Source organism: Tribolium madens, unplaced genomic scaffold (genome assembly GCF_015345945.1).
Source record: "Tribolium madens isolate multiple individuals breed KSU strain unplaced genomic scaffold, Tmad_KSU_1.1 Scaffold_96;HRSCAF=242;Tcas5.2_LG5, whole genome shotgun sequence".
NCBI lineage: Eukaryota > Metazoa > Arthropoda > Insecta > Coleoptera > Tenebrionidae > Tribolium > Tribolium madens.
Window position 1 is genome coordinate 15,454,535 of NW_025401068.1, and position 18,106 is coordinate 15,472,640.

At 30.6% G+C, this 18,106-nt stretch overlaps 1 protein-coding gene across 23 annotated transcripts in view; it reads right to left on the reverse strand.

The window, feature by feature from the left end:
• LOC123012509 (basement membrane-specific heparan sulfate proteoglycan core protein) overlaps nucleotides 1–18,106 on the reverse strand; it is a 266,314-nt gene that overhangs the window by 37,032 nt on the left and 211,176 nt on the right. For all 23 annotated transcript variants that reach the window (XM_044410482.1, XM_044410479.1, XM_044410480.1 and 20 more), the window contains 8 exons: nucleotides 15,167–15,651; nucleotides 14,920–15,118; nucleotides 11,722–12,144; nucleotides 11,468–11,673; nucleotides 7,895–8,288; nucleotides 5,681–5,871; nucleotides 5,346–5,628; nucleotides 792–1,239 (listed from right to left, as the gene is read on the reverse strand). In XM_044410482.1, the coding sequence (XP_044266417.1) occupies nucleotides 792–1,239; nucleotides 5,346–5,628; nucleotides 5,681–5,871; nucleotides 7,895–8,288; nucleotides 11,468–11,673; nucleotides 11,722–12,144; nucleotides 14,920–15,118; nucleotides 15,167–15,651 (2,629 nt within the window). The remainder of the gene's footprint in view (nucleotides 1–791; nucleotides 1,240–5,345; nucleotides 5,629–5,680; nucleotides 5,872–7,894; nucleotides 8,289–11,467; nucleotides 11,674–11,721; nucleotides 12,145–14,919; nucleotides 15,119–15,166; nucleotides 15,652–18,106) is intronic.

Below are 18,106 nucleotides of genomic sequence, written 5' to 3' on the forward strand. Positions count from 1 at the left end.
TTCAATTTTTTTTTATTTTAAACCATAGTAATATGGTTTATGACCATTTTACAGCGATTACTTGCAAATGTTAAATTTTTTAAAAATACGTCAATATTTAATCGCTTCTGAATTTATTAGTCAGTAACATCAAAGATGCTTAGACTAGCAAATTTTTTTCATAACTGTACTTTCTTTTTTAATTGTTCCAATTTAAATACAAAGTAATAAATAGTTTGTTCCAAAATTTTTACGTTTTTTGTCAAAACATTTACTAAGAAGAAATATTTCTTGTCAATTTTTCACCCAAAATCGTGCTACGCACTCGGGATTTCGGGATTTTCTTACGTGAGTCGACATATTCCTAAGCAAAACGTCAAAATTTTATCGGCTATTTTTATGCACTTGGGATATTACTGTTGATAAAACATCACATTTTTATAGCACTTTATTATTCATCAATTAGTTTTTCCAAAAAATAAATAGTTTAAGCAAAAAATGTTTGGTTCCATACTTTTTATTCACCTGGTATATGATTTTTTTTTAATTTTATGTATTAAAATTAGGTCACATATTTCTGGAACGCACCCCTTGAATATTTATAAGCAACAAAAATTTCCTTTTGATATTCCCACCGTGCATGCTAAGTTAGTAAGTATAAAAACCCAAAGCAATACAAATTTTCAAACATTCAAAAAAAATCCAATTTGAAATCAATTTTGTGACAAATCGAATTACGTGCAATCAATAAAATGACCCACAATCAATCTTTAAATATTTTGTAAAATTTTAATTGTAAATTTGATACTTACCACCGCTCACACATCGCTCGCCCATATATCCCGGTAGACAATTACAAACAACTCTGTTGTTCGGTGATAAATAGCAGCTTTGTTCGTGATTGTTGCACGGGCACCTTGAACACGACCCTAAGGGTCCAGTGCTAAAATCGTTGGTATCCCTGTAAAATCCGGGAGCGCAAGATTCGCAAGATGTTCCTTGATAACCCGGCGGACATCTACAAATTTCAACTTCGATCGCACGAGTCAAAGGATTGAAAGTGTTTTGCTCAATGGCAGTATCTAAAGTAACGTCGCTAATGTAGGCACTTTCGGTATCACTTGATGGTTGAGCGTTGATAAGAATGACGTCGATATTCGCCAAAACGGTCATGATGTCTTCACGAGTGGCCGGTCTGGGACCCTGATTGCCGTCGAGACGTTGCCAATTAGAGCTCGGATTCAACACAACGGACACTTTCTGCGGAAAAAAAATATTTCGTGAAATAGTATACAGTACAACCCCTCTATAACGAGAACTCAAAGTTTTTGAACATGTACTATGCAATTTATTTTATTAAATCCGAAAGTTTAAAACAATATTTAAGAAAAAAATCTGTTTTTTGTAATGAAGCATTTTTATCTTATCAATTGCATTTCCCAATTGTACAAGGCTATTGTAAAAGACATCGTGGTCAGGTGGAAGCACCCAATAACAAAAAATTTCATCTCTAGAGAATCCCCAATTTTTTCTGCAAATTGTTCTACTTTTTCTTTTAATTTGGCCCCACTTATGGGCACATTGGGTTCTCAATTCACTTTGAACCATTTAAAAACGACTTTATCTAATTTAGCATTTTTAGCAGTATGTACTTCTTCACTTTTGACGAAAATTCACCAGTTGAACTCGTAATCTTTTAAAATTGTTGCTAATGTAGAATTGGCTAAATTTTTTTCTTTGCAGATTACAGCTTGTTTTTTACCACTTTCAAATTCTTTGATAGAAAACGCTTTTCTTTTCGAGGACGACATATTGATACAGAAAGATGAAGTGTTCTTTGCTTGAAAAGTTATTCAAGATTGAGAAAAATAAGACCAATAGCGCGCAAAAACAACATTTCCAAAAAAATTCTGGTACACAATACGTAATGGAGACTCGCAGAATTTTTATTTCTTCTAGGAACTCTTGTTATAACCGATCTGTTTCCGAAATTTCTCAGAATTTCTCGCTATTACCGATCTTAGACAAAATAAAACTTTTGTTATATCCACTCAAATTCTAGATAAATTCTCGCTATAGAGAGAGAATTTTACATAGAATAGTATACAAAACGGCAAGGACCAGACGATTTACTCGTTATAACCGGGACTCGTTATAGAGGAGTTCCACTGTATTATGATACGAGTTTTATAAGAAGCATTTTGGAGTGTAATATATCGGTATGTGCGACAAAATGCCTTATAAACGAGATATCATACAGTAGTTTTTCTACTTTGCTCTTTTTAAACAAAAAAATTAAATTTTGGATAGGGTGTTAATGACTTCACTGGAAACTAGCGCGAGTTTGTCCTGTATTTAAAAATAATAATAAAACTAATATAAACTTAATATAAAAAATATAAACTTATTCAATTGGTGTCGACTAAATAAACTCCAACTTAATATCTCAAAATGTAAGGTTGTTACATATTCGAAGAAAAAACACCCACTCAAATATGATTATAGAATTGATCAGTCAGTTTTGGAGCGTTCAGTTGATCTGGGCGTTGTATTTTATCCTGAGCTTTCTTTTACTGAACATATAAATTTTGTATCTGTTTCTTCTGCCAAAATTTTGGGTTTTATATTACGCAATTGTAAACAATTTAATGATATTGTAACTTTGAAAACTGTATTTTTCGCATTAGTAAGATCAAAACTAGAATACTGTTCTCTCGTATGGAATCCTTTCTATGAAACTCATAAATTACTTCTAGAAAACGTACAGAAAAAGTTTCTTAAATTTCTTTAATTTAAAACTAAAGGCAATTATCTCTTAACTAAAGGCAAATTCTAAGCAAATTATTTTTTTTCACGTCTAGACTCTCTCCACGTACCACTCCTACATTTCATTTTCAGGCTGCAAAATGTGTTAATAAAATCTCCTGTATCGTCTTACAATCAGATAAGTGCAAACTGTGATATCTTTCATTGTTCCTTAAATAACTTACTTCATTATTGTTCCTAAATATGTATGAGCATTATATTTAATAATTTTTGTTATATTTTATATCTTTATTTATTTTTTTTTATGTAGGCTTTTCTTATGTCACATGATTGTTTATTCATTTATTTATGTTTGTTTGTGTTCTGTTATTGGAATACAACTTGTGTTGTATTCTGTTGAACAATAAATGTGTTACTATTATTATTATAAACAAAATTTTATTCTTCGACACTGTCGAAATTTACGTTTTTTCTCCGAAGTTTTGACAACGGTTTGGCATTTATCAATGGAAACGTCAAATTATTTTTAACAGATTTAAAGCAAAGCCTTGTTGAGTCTAATTCGAAGAATAAAATGTTTTATTCCAACTCGTAGATGATGGATAAAAACCACTCGGTCAAATAAAGCGTACGATTTACACTCAAACTCGTGGAATAAATAACCATTAACTATCTTAACCTCAATTTTTAAGTGACAAATTTAGTCTTAATATGTAAAGCCTCTTTCATATTTAAAGCGCGGTTTACACAATCATGGTCCAATGTTATGCCAATTTCAGTGAAATGGATTATAGGCACTGTTTTTGTTCAGTACGACATGCAAAACCGTTTCGTACAGTTGGAGACAAAATACTTTGGTCGTCACATTTCTGACACTTTAATGTAATTCTCTAACGTTAAAATGAATGACAATTTTAAATTAATGACAGCTATTATATTTTCCTATCAAAAACTTGTCAACTATGATTTGACAGTAGCTAAAAATAAGGTTAACAGTCCTAAAGCATCCTTTACAATTTAATGTCACTCAAGTGACATTGACGACCAAAGTATTTTGTCTCCAACTGTACAGGGTGCTGCATTTTGGATGTCCGAATAGGGAATCTCCGAAATTAAGAGGTTTAGCCAAAAACGAGTAATAATGCATTCTAGGGCTCATTTTTTGAGAAAATAATATTGGTTAAAACCGCATCCCGCTATCGTCTTTTGTTTTCGACTTATCGATAAAAATTGACATTTTAGCGAAATCTAAAAACATTCATATCTTCGTAATTATAGAAGACACAGATTTGAAATAAAGACATTATGCAGACACTTTTTTACGAGGAATTTAATAATGTAGTTAACCATTTTTTTCAGTTATTAGTTTAGCCGTAATAAGATAAACTTGTATTTTTTTATATGGGAATTATAGATGGCTATGTCATTTTTAACAAGCTTGTTTTTTTCTTATCTAAAAAATATATATTTGTAACAAATTATTATAATACATTTTTAGCAAAAAATTATCTTTGATTTTTGTTTGCAGTTGGCCATGAAAAAATGTTGCATCTTCGACTAAAAGGATTTAAACTATATTATATTCAACCAGTGTCACTAATGAAAGAGTTTTCTAAGTACTAAGTAATGAAAAAAATGCAAAATAAATTGTAAATCAACTTATTGGCGACTAATAACATTTCTTTGTTTTTAAACAAGCTAACATTACCATTGCAACTTCTAGTGATACATAGAGAGTTGTAAAAAAAAGCCGCTTTAATTCTTCAATAAAATATATTTTATATGACACAAAAATGACGATATGGCTATTCAAATACCCAAATTCCGTCTATGTGAAACGTTTTCCTACCTCCATTAGATCATCAAAAAAATGTTTTCTCTAATTGTGTTGACTGTTGACACATTTGTTTTTCCTCTTTTTGGATTTTTTAAAATATGTAATAATTTTGTTCTGAGGTGCTCCCATATTTGTTCAATACTTCTACCGTATCACATTTTTTAAATCTTTATAATCTTATATATTTTTTCATCTATTTTACAGTTCACAAAACTCTTATTGATTATTATTTACACGTTTGGAGTGAAATAGTTTTTTCATGGCCAACTATTATCACACAAAATATGTATTTCACTTTTTAAGTATAGTTATAAAAAAATATTTTGTTATAAATATATATTTTTTAGATCAGAAAAAAATAAGCTTTTCAAAATTGCCATAGCCGCCTATGATTTCCATTTAAAAAAATACAAGTTTATCTTATTACGGCTAAACTAATAACTGAAAAAAATTGTTAACTACACTATTAAATTACTCGTAAAAAAGTGCCTGTATAATGTCTTTATTTCAAATCCGTATCTTCTATAATAACGAAGATATAATTTTTTTTTTGATTTCTCCAAAATGTCAATTATTGTCTATAAGTCGAAAACAAAAGACGATAGCGGGATGCGGTTTTAACCAATATTATTTTCTCAAATCATGAGCCCCAGAATGTGTTACTGGTTTTTGACTAAACCTCTTAGTTTCGGAGATTCCCTATTCGGACATCCAAAATGCAGCACCCGGTACAAAGTAGAAAAAATATTTTATGTGTAGTTACATTTGCCACATCGGGAATTTGCGATTGCGGATTGGTCCAATAAATGGTAATGCCGTTGCCGATTATAATGATGCTTTTATCAGGGACGTAGCCAGCTTGGGGACGTTGAGTGAAACGTTGAGTGAATTCAAGTCGGCCGCCATACGACTTGATTTGGTTGCCGGTGAATTCCCGTGGAAGCGACCAAAACCATCTCTCTGAAGTGCTCGGTCGGAATGTGTAGCCGATTTCGTTCATGGGAGTGTGAATTTGGAAGCCGGAATCGATGCGTCGGGTTTGGTACCTTAAAAAAAAACAAGTTTAGGGAAAATTTCATGATTGTTGCGGGTAATTACTCATCAGTGAGTGTAAATCCGTGTCTGTCGACATCAATAAATATCGGGATTTGTTCGTAGAATAAGTTGCCGTCTACGCACTCAGTGGCCACTCCAGAACAGAAACAAGTTTGGCAACCGTGGATGTTGCCACCAGTTAAACCGAAAGTGCCCGGCCGGCAGCGGTTACACCGATTCCCTTCCACGTTGGTCTAAACATTAAATACATTTATTAGATAGATAGACAACAACACATTTCGAAAATTTTCTATAGATACTAAAGTACCCCGGCACATCCACCATTTTTGTCATAAATTGACAACACTGGAAAGTCTAAAAATTGCTCTATACAGAGTGTCCCTGCGAGTTGAAAAAGTCCATTAGTGACCTTTAAATGGTAAAATTAAAAAAAAATATTTTCAACTATACAGCGTGTCTCAAAAATAGGTTACAATACAGGATGTTCCGTTTTTATTGTTACAAATTTGAACAGGTGATAGAATATTCAATTTTAAGACATGAACATGTATCGAAAAATGTTATCTAAGGGAGCTACATCCTCTGAAAGGAGTGCATTTTTTAATAGGGTTTTCCCACTGTTTCAGAATAGATAAAATTACAAAAGTTACACCTTTAAACACCTGAACGAATTCAAAGATCAAATGTTGAAATTTTTATTTAGGGGTGTCCTAAACTGGAGGAGTTTAGAGTAAAACGAATTTAATTTTAAGTTTTTATGCTGTGCGGAGTCTGTAACATAAATTTTAAAATTACTTTACTCAAAAAGGGCAAGTTGCATCAAAAAAAAAAACGCAAGAGAGCTCTTTTTGTAAAAAACTATACAATTTAAAACTTTGTTGTTGGAAATGGTAACAAACTTCACTAAAATAGTTATCCTAAACACCCCCCCCCCGTTTAGAACGCCCCTGATTAAAAATTTCAAGATTTTATATCTGAATTCGTTTAGGTCTGTAAAGGTAATCAACTGTAGGAAATTTTGTAATTTTATCAAAAGTGGTTTCTGAAATATTTAACAAATATTTTTCAATACATGTTCGTAGGAAACTTTAATCTTAATATTTAAAATAAATATCACGATTCGTTCTCAAAAATCAAGTTGTTGTTGGTTGCTAATGTGATGCAAATAAATAAAAACAAAATACTGAAAAAATTATTGACGTGTTTTTTCAAGAAGTTGAATTTGTGGTAAAAATATGTCCAAAAACGAAAAACTAGAAGAAATAGCTATTTTAGACGAAGAAGCGAAAGCTGTAACACTTGAGTTATTGCCACGAAAATCAAGAGAAATCTATGAAAAAACTTTCAATGAATTTTTGCTACGATACACCCAGAAAAATAAGATATTACAATTGCTGTTTTTTTAGGACTTAGGGCGCAAAAGACACTATTTACGTCCGCAAATTAATGCATAAATGACCTAATTTTAAGACGATTTTACAAAAACATTGATTTAAAAGGTTACATCCAAAAATGCAAAGAAACATAGGATGTTTCATTTAAAAAAACACAAGTTTGTATCGTAACTTATTTTTGGGACACGCTGTATAGTTGAAAATAATTTTAGGTGTTGCACTAGATTAGTATTTATCAATGTCCTATACAATTTTTTTAAATTTTACCATTTAAAGGTTGGACTTTTTCAAGTTTAAAAAAATGTCATTCGACACGTTGGGGAGACTAAAAAAGTGTCAGATGTACTGGATTAAAAAATTTCTAGACTTGCAAAAAAACATTTAAAAATTTCTTAAAGAAATGCTTGAATTTAAAAAAATATCAGAAGGCAATTCGGCTCAGTTTTATGAAAAAATGTGTAAAAAACGTTTCTAGAAATTTCCTTCCTTTTCCTCTTTTCAAATTTACCATATGTTGGTGGAATATGTATTCGTATTGATTTTTAAAAAATGTGTTAAACCGGATTGCAGATGTTATTATATTTCCAGAGATCACACACTAAATAAGAAATGTGCTATAAAAACCGAGAGCTGTTTTGGACAGAACCAGAAATTTGTATTTGTATTGAAATTTGCAAAAAACTTTTAAATTTTTTTACCATTTATTAAAGGTCACGACATTTTCAATTCGATGGGACACCCTGTACAACAATTACAGATCAGAATCAAACAGAACGTTACTTTTAATTTTGAAATTGAATAAGCAGTTTTATTTTTGTCTAACTCGTGCTTAATATCACAAAAAATACAAAATTTGACTCACCTTGCACCGACAAATTCCATTATAACACTCCGGTGAAATGGCCCCTTGTTGGTCACAGTTGCACTGTGAGCCTCCCCCAATACACGGAATTCCGTTTGCGGGATCGCCTTCATACCCTGGCAGACACAACTCGCAGTTATCTCCAGTGGTGAAGTTATCGCAGTTCTGGCACACCCCGGTTTCCGGATGACATTCTCTGGAGTTACCGTTGCAGTTGCAAGGTTCGCAAATTCCAAGATAGATTCCTTCCTCGGCTCGAGTGTATCCAACGGCGCAGTCTTCACAAGACAAGCCTGTGTACCCCTCAGGACAACGGCACTGTTCAACGGCCAAAGCCCGCTCGCTGGATCCAGTGTTGTACTCGTTTGCCGTATCCAGAGACACCGAAATCAATCTAAGTTTAATTTAATTATTAGTAAGGCTCGGATTATATGCAAAATGCATATTTATTATTAAGAGGTATATCAACAAAATTGTAAGTTTTCTATGCATATCTAATGTTTTTTGAATAAAATAAGCCAAATAAATGCATATTTTGGCAACTTGGTGCATATTTTAGGAAATAATGCATATTTGTCCATATTTTCTTCAAATCATTAATTTTCGATTAAAAATTTCAGTTGAAGTTAAAAATTGGACAGTTTACGAAAAATGACCTGATTACAAAATATTTTAAAGAGAAAACCGGTAATTCGTAAGCCAAACACAAAAAATTAGTACTTAAAAAAATTAGTAATTAAAGTAATATAAAAAAATGTTTTTTTAAGAACAAAATTTTGTTTTGTTTTTGAGTTAAAAACTAAGTAAAATCGACCAATAAAAGTTTAGTTTAAAAACATTGTCATAAAAATCTACATCCAAAAACGCTAAAAAACATATGGTGTGTCATTTAAAAAAACGCAAGTTTATACAGGATATTCCGTTCTTATTGTTACAAATTTAAACAGGTGATAGGATATTAAATTCTAAGACAAAAGTTTCCTATAAACATGTATCGAAAAATGCTTGGTAAGGGAGCTACACCCCCTGAAAGGGGGCTAATAGGTTTTTGCTAATATTTCAGGAACCATTTAAGATAAAATTACAAAATTTCGTACAGATGATAACCTTGGCACACCTAAACGAATTCAAACATCAAATGTCGAAATTTTTAATTAGGGGCGTCCGAAACTGGTGGGGTTTAGGGTAAAAAAATACCCTATCTATTTTGGCTTTAGTTTCTTTAGTTATGCATTGACCAAAATGGTGGTCACTTTGAACAACTCCTTTAGATTTAGGCAAGTTCATTTAATTAATGTTATTATTGTTACTGTAATGTAATGTTAATTAGTTGAGGTTGATTAAAAAATATGAATTTCTTTTGCTTTTATTATTCTGTAAATTCTGATTTATTTGAATGTTGTATTGGTGTGTAACATAAATTTTAAAATAATTTTATTCAAAAACAATAAGTCGTATCGATACAAGAGAGATTTTTCTGTGATAAACTATCGAACTTAAGATTTTGTTGCTGAAAGTATCGAGAAACTAAAGCCAAAATAAATAAGGTTTTTTTTTACCTTAAACTCCCCCAGTTTTGTAGGCCCCTGATTAAAAATTTCGACATTTGATGTTTGAATTCGTTTAGGTGTATAAAGGTTATCATCTGTATCAAATTTTGTAATTTTATCTTAAATGGTTTCTGAAATATTAGCAAAAACATGTAGCTCCCTTACCAAGCATTTTTCGATACATGTTTATAGGAAACTTTTGTCTTAGAATTGAATATCGTATCACCTGTTTAAATTTGTAACAATAAAAACGGAACACCCTGTACATATGTAAAAAAAATAATTAATAATTTAATATAAAGTAGATAGTTGTAATCCTTTAGATCCTGACCTTCATGAGAAAAATGTTTTTTTTGGTGGGTTCCCATTTAAAAAAATAAATATTTTTGTAGAACTCAAAAACAAAATAATAATAATTTTGAAAAATTTTATTTTTTAAAAAACATCACGTTTCTATAGAACTTTATAATTCATCAATTAGTTTTTTCAAAAAATAAATACTATAAGCAAAAAACGTGATGTGATCTGAAAAGGACAGATTTTGTAGAAAGGGTTAATTACTAGGTTATTAACATGGCTTGTCTCACGCCAAACCAATTTATTTATTCTTTCATTTATCGTGTGCAGTTCAAGATGACCAAAATATAAAGTTTAGTGTGTTCGAGGATAAAAATTTATCCCAACTTTGATTTTTTATTGTTAAAAATTTTGCATGTCGATGCATATTTGGCATATATTGGAGCATATTTTTGTGCATATTTTGTGAAAATACGTGCATATACAGGCTGTTCCGTTTTATACTTACAAACTTAATCAGGTGATAGAATATTCAATTTTAAGATAAAAGTTTCCTATGAACATGTATCAAAAAATATTATGTAAGCGAGCTACACCCCCTGAAAATAATGCGTTTTTAATGGGGTTTTTCCACTATTGCAGAATAGATAAAATTACAAAAGTTGGAACACCTGAATGAATTTAAAGATCAGTTGTCGAAATTTTTAATTACGGGCTTCTTAAACGGTGATACAAATTTAATTTTTATCCTCTTTAAGACAAATTGTAAACTGATTTTACTCAAGAACGGTAAGTTTTAACGAAAAAACGCAAGAGACCTCGTTTTTGTGAAAAACTATGAAATTTAGAATTTTGTGGCTGTAAGGGGCAAAAAACAACCGCCAAAATAGTTACGGTACTTTTTACCCTAAACCCCCCAGTTTAGGACGCCCCTGAGTAAAAATTTCGACATTTTATCTTAAATTCATTTGGGTGTATAAAGGTTATCAGTTGTACCAAATTTTGTAATTTTATCCACGATGGTTTCTGAAATATTGGAAAAAATCCATTAAAAGATGCACCCCTTTCCGAGGATGTGGCTCCCTTATATAAAATTTTTCGATATACAGGGTGCGCCAGAACTCGCGCCCCAGAGAAAAATACCATATAAAGTGAGATACCAGGAACATGGAAAAAATGTTAAAAAAATTTTATATATAAAAATTTCGAAGTTATGAGGGTTTAAAGTTTGCACTTTGACTTTATTTATTTCTGTTGGAAAAATAATTTTCCAAGTTTTTTTGCTATAGGCTATTAAAAGAGGAAACAAGGAAGCTGTATTCTAAATTGTAACTCTGTTCAATGTTATTTGTGCCTTTTATTGGCAAAATTTTTGTCCCTTTACTAAATAATTGTAAAAAAACATATACAAGATCATCAGTATCATTAAATAGATATAAAAAAATGTCAAATGTCAAAAAATAAATGTCAAAATTTTTTGACAGATAGAATTTTTTAAACATTTTTTTCATGTTCCTGGTATCTTACCTTACTTGAAAATTTTTTCTGGGGCGCGAGTTCTGGCGCACCCTGTATGTTTATAGGAAACTTTTATCTTAAAATTGAATTTAAATTTGTAACAATAAAAATGGAACACCATGTATATGCCCACATTTTACGAATTTTTCGTGCATATAATCCGAGTCTTAATTATTAGAGACGACAACACGAATCAAAATTTACTTACGCTGATTCTCTAGTGTTGGTATTGTAGGTCGCTTTGATATAAATGGCGTTCAAATCGGCCAAAGCCATTAATAAGTGTTCACGATCGGCCTTTTGGCCATCGCTGCGTTGCCAATACTGCTCTAATAAAGGAACAACGAAAGTTTGAGCTGTTCCAGTAGGTTGAGATTGTTCCCTAGCGTAGTACAATAAAGTTATTTCATTGGCCTAAAAACAAGTCTCAGAAAAAAAATCCTAGTTTATTTCAATACATACACTGACGAGTTCTACATCAGCGGCTGAATTTCGTGATATTTGGCCACCCGGTAGAGGAACGTAACGCAACGTGTACCTCAAATAACCCCCATATGAAGCTATTTTATTTCCTAAATAACGGGGAGGAAGCGACCAATAATGTACATTGGGGTTTGAGAAGCTGCTGTAGGAAATTTCACGTCGGTTTTGATCCAGTCGAATTTCGTCTGTGATAGGCTGTTCTCTTCTTTCGGTATCAATAAGAGTGAAATGGTCACGTGAACTTGTAAATGTGGTACTTATTTGATCTCTGAACCAATTAGAACTGCTACATTGTCTTGTTACACCCATGCAGAAGCAGGCGATACATCCGAATTGGTTTTCGCCGCTGAGGAAGAAGGTGTTAGCCTTGCAGGTGTCACAAGTCGGACCATCAACGTAATCCTGAAGTTGGGAATGTTATTAGTGATAACAATTTTTAAAGCTTGGGAAATCGTAGAAGGATATCTATATTGGGGGATATCTGAAATCAGCTGAGAGCAGTGGCGTGTATTTCAACAAAACAAATATATTTATTAAATAACATTTTAAAAATAATTGTTCTTTTATAAATTGCAATACTAACTAACCATTTGAGAATGGTAGGTATGGAAATTTGTTTTTTTTTTTTTTGTAATAACTTCGGAACCATTTGACCAAATATCATAAAATTTGGAATAGTTACTTGCGAGAACATACCTTTCAAATTAGTAATTATGAAAACCGGATACATCTACTCAATTTAAGGTTCCAGCAATTGTAGGTCATATTTTCTGTGTTTTTTCGTTTTTTTTGGTCAAAATAATAGAGTAATCAATTTTGAATAAAAAACGCATAACTTAGATGTATCCGGTTTTCGTAATCACTAGCCTAAAGGGTATGTTCTCGCAAGTAACTATTCCAAATTTTATAATATTTGATCAAATGGTTCTAAAGTTATTACAAAAAAAAATATTTTCCATACCCACATTCCGAGGGCTGTAAAATTCTTATCAATAGAGATCGGACACGAGTTATTATTTAAATTAACATCATTTTATAGGTCATTTTTGAGGTTCAAATATTGCTTCATATTTCGCGACCTGAGAACCAGAAGGTTCCAAGTGACATTTTTATTAATTTTTAAAGTAAGTAATGTATTTTTATGAAAAACCTCTAAGTAAATTAGCAAATAAAATAAAGGCTATTTAAGTAGGGTAATAAGCTTTATTTCGAATTCGTCATTAGTTGTAATTTATAATTCGGGTACTTACAATATTGCTGGAAAAATTCTCAAGCCAAAACAAATTGTTTAAATTACTTCCATATAGTTCTGAGATATAAATTTAGACGATGATACTGTTCTAAAACTAGAAAATCAGTATAGCCGCTAGCGCAAAAGGTAACCAAAAAAATTAAAGAAATACGTAAGAAAAATAATTTGTCAAAATATTCAGTACAATCAATAATTACAATTTTAAGAATAAAAATCAATATCAGGATGTTTGTTTATTTTAAAAAACATTTAAAAGATTCGATTCATTCAATTCCATTTATTTTAAGAGTAAAAATCAGTATTTAATTTATTTAATTCTCGAGGGAATAAAATACCATATTTATTAGTTAAAAACGAGAGAATAAAGTAAAAAGTAAGTAATTATTGTTCAGAAGGGCAATAACAAATTCACAACATTTTTAATCAATACTACGTATGAAATATTTTTCCTACTTGAGAGCCATAAGATTCTAAGTTGTGCACAATTTAAAAAATAAATTGATATTGATTAATGTGACATATTTCCGGGGCAAAATTTATTATAATTAGTTAAATACTATATCACAGGAACATAATTTAATTAATACTCCCAAAAAAAAAAATGTTAAAAAAAATCTATCTATAAAAATTTCGAAGTTATGAGAGTTTCAATTTTGCACTTTGACTCTATTTATTTCTGTTGGAAAAATAATTTTTCAAGTCTTTTTGCTACAAGCTTTTATTGACAAAATTTTTGTACCTTTACTAAATAATTATATACAAGATCATCAGTATCATTAAGTAGACATAAAAAAATGTTAAATGTCAAAATTTTTGATAGAGAATTTTTTAAACATTTTTTCCATGTTCTTGGTATCTTATCTTACATGGCATTTTTCTCTGGGACGCGAGTTCTGGCGCACCCTGTATAAGTCAAAAAACAGAAGTTTAACATCGGGTTAATTTGTCTTTTTACAAACAAGGTTATAAAAGTTATGAGATGTTATCAGAAACATCAAGTTAAAGTTGAGATTTTAATTTTGTCTACATTTACTACAATTTTATAAATAACACAATTCTTTAGATTCGAAGAACTTCAACGGTCATCTTTAGATTGGAGACAATTTTGATTTTGAGTGACATTTTAAAAGTTTGATACACAATGAGCAAATTTTGGATGTCCCATTTTTTTATGTCCACTAACGAAAAATATTTTTTTTTCGTCGGTCAAATAAATAATAATAATAAAACGGCTTTATTGAATTGTACGTACAAGTAAATACAACTCGGGAGGCGAAGATCTAGCAACTGCTATTTATACTTAAACAAAACAAAAAAGGAAAGAAAAATGAAAAGTTGCATTACAGTTTAACAAAAATTAAGAAAAACTACTTAAGTAGAAATAACAGGAATTAAAACAATAAGAAAATAAAAAAGAAAGAAGTGTAAAATTTTTCATTAATTTTTGTTTATATAAGATACATTTCGCACTGAAAGCGTGAAAAAAATGCCACAGCGTTTAATTTTTTCACTCATTTGAATGATAGCGTGTAATTTTTTAACGCAAAATATTTATATATTTGCTATGACTCTTGACATTTGTCAGAAATTAAAACGCATTCATTTTGCAATTTAGTTTTTACTATAGTTCCTTGTATTAGTTAATTGTACATTTAATATCAGTGTTATAAAATAACACTGTTTTTGATTTTTATTTACCCTATAATTAACCAGAGAATGGTTTTGTGTTACGCCACTGCTCAAGTTTCCCCACTACACGCATCTTTCTACGATTTCCTTGCCTCTAATTATTTTCAGAATGTATAACATTACAAAAATAAGTTGATACACTTACCGTAAACGGAAACGGGCATGAAAAAAGTTTCGCGATGTTAGTATAAAGTTACCTCTATGTTATTTGTGAATTATCAAAAAGTTTCACTCACTTTGCACCGACATCTTCCTTGTTCTTCAAGACTTGTTCCTTCGGGATTGCAATACGAAGCAACCCGACACGAATCTCCAGGAACCAGAGGATTTCCAGAGTAACCAGGAGCACATTGTTCGCAACGTCTTCCAACATACCCTGGTGGACAATCACACGTGACTTCACCATCGGACCCCAACGAACACGTTCTAGCAAACCTAGACTCGGAATTAAAAAAAAAACAATTTTCTCAATTGAGAACTTACTGGTTGCTGGGACTTGTTAAAGGACATGGACAAACCTCGCAGGGTCTTCCTCGTGAGGGATCTCCGTAAGTCCCAGGAGGGCAGGGTTGCGGTTGGACTCGGTAACATTGCCCAAGCCATGGGCCGGTCTTGTGACGTACAAACCCATCAGCGCAGCGCTCACAAGACGACCCACTGTAACCCACAGGGCATTCACACTCTTCGACGTACGACGCTGGTCCTAGACCGCTGTTGGGTGCCCCCGCAGAGTCCATTTCGATGTTGGTAATTGTGGTGTTTAAGGGGCCTTCACTGTATTGCAATTTAATCAAAATGTTGTCGACTTCGGCCAAAGCCATCATTATTTCTTCGCGAGTGGCGGGTGTTTCGGGTTGGCGGTCGGAACGTTTCACCCATTCGCCCTCAAAGAATCTAACTTCGATGTTTTCGTCGCGGTTTGGGGGCGGACTGATGTCTTGTCTGCTCAGTAAAGTGTAACCATTGCCCTGGAATAATAAAGGTTAAACAATTTTTATGGCAATATTCTTTTATTGAAAAAGACTTTTAAGTGTTGGTTTCTATTAGGAATGAAATTACCAAATGCTAAAGGCGTTATGTACAACTTGGATTGTTGAATAAACAGTGGATAAAGGTGTTAAAATATGTTTAAATAAATAAATAATAATAAATAAATGTATAAAAAAAGCACAAATACCACTATTTTTACTTAATTCAATTACTTTCCGAGGTATTTTTTTTTGACAAAATTTTGCTATATAATTGCGAAAAATGTTTTAAAACGAGCATAAAATGTCGTTTTTTTATTTAGTCTGATATATGTATTAATCTTGGTATGTTTTTTAGCAAAAATTAAAGAAAGAACTTTGTTTTAGACTTAACAACGCAAGTGAATGTTTGAAAAAAGCAAAAATAACATCATTTTCGAATTAGTTATGTGATTTTTCGGCTAATTTTTGACGAAGTTTTGTGCTTTTGATTGAAAAATCTGTTAAAACGCTTGGAAAAGCAACCAGATGATTTTTCGGCTCAAAAACATGCTTAAATTTTCCAAAGAAGCAAAAATAATTTTAGTTTCCTGATAGTTTATTCATTTTTTACCTCATTTTCGATAAAAATTTTCAACAATTACGATTCCGACTAAAAAACGTCCTAAAACGGAAAAATAGTATAATTTTTGAACAATTTTTTTAGCACAATCTAAAAAAGTAAAAATAAGACCATTTTTGAGTAAATTTAGCGATTTGTGACGAAATGATTTTGTAATTTTTTAATCGAAAAACGTGCTAAAACGTCCAAAAAATCATAAAAAGGTCATTTTCAACCCAATTTGTCAATATGTTTTAATAGAATCTTACAAAAAAACGTGATGTAAATAGGCAAAATTCATTATTTTTCACTTAATTTGGTGAATTTTCGGCGTATTTTTGTCTAAACTTTTCGAGATAATTCCGTCTCTTATTGAAAAATTTGGTGTTAATATGGAAAACCGTTTTCGAAAAGTCGATGAACTAGCTTCAAAATTACACCAGTAAACAAGAAAAAAATCTTTTAAATGAGAATGTAAATTTTCGGGACAGCATTATGTTGTGTCGTTGGAATTTCATTTATAAATGTTTTGTTAAACTTGAAATATTTTTATATAGCAATAATCATCACAAAGTTTATATTAGAAAATAAAGCTTGTTTTTGGGTACATAACACTTTTATTAATATTTTAATAATATAAACTAATGCATTATAGTGGATGAGGGGGTCATGTTTGATCGTTAAAAATTCTAAAAAAAAACATAATTACTTAAATTTTGTTATAACAAGAAAAAAAATAAAAACAAATTAGAAAAAAGTACCAGTAAATTATATTAAAATGCTTATAACTCCAATTATAGGTTAATGCACATGACACCTTTATCCATCCACTCACCTCTTCGTTTAAGAATTTTTAAAAATTAAAAATTCCGTTTTTATTTCTTTTTTTTCAAGATGTTTGTTTTTTATTAACTGATATTTAGTATTAATAATCTAAATATAAATTTATTTCATTCGTAACAAAAAACTGTTAAAAATAAAAGGTAAACAAAAAAATTAAAAATCAAAGTTGGCCGATGATTTTAAAATTTGGTTTCTGGGCTTAGATTCTATACTTTTCTAAGATTTTTTTCCATTTGCATACAAAATTTATTTTACAGAAAAATAGTTTTTTTGAAAATTCCCAAGAATACTTAATTTTTCAAAAATAAAATTATGTTAGAAATTACGCTTTAACCAAGAAGAGTGAATCTCAAAAAAACGTTTATTTTTATCTTTTACAAAAGTCGTTTCAACTATTCGGGGACACACTGTATCTACAGTGAGCGTCAAAATTATGAAATAATTTAATTTTTTAAAACCGAGAATATATTGTTTTGGCAGAAATACTTGAACAGGTCAAAAATACAAAATTCTCAACTTGACCTAAAACTGTTTGATTGTATGATTGTTTTTTGTTGATATCAAAACTTATTAGCTTTAAATGATTTTTTTCTCGAAAACTTTATATAAGACATATTTAATATTTTGGTGTTGTCATTTCAAGAATTAAAAGATCTACCAAAATGGCTAAAAAAATTTAGTTTCCATTTAAAAAAAAATGTCGATGACGTTACTGAAAAACCAAAAAGTGTCAAATTTTAAATCAAGTTGAGAATTGTGTATTTTTTACACGATTTTATATTATTTATTTTTATTTACATTTTTATTATTCATCTGAGAATTGGTTTAATATTACGTTTTCAAATTAATTTTTTGTCGTTGATTGTGCTTATTTTCTTCTACCTAATATTATATAGTGTGTCCCCGGATAGGTGAAACGACTCTTGTAAAAGGTAAAAAAAATTAAATTTTCATTTTTTGGGGTTCAGCCCTGCTTGGTTAAAGATTAATTTTTAACATAATTTTAGTTTT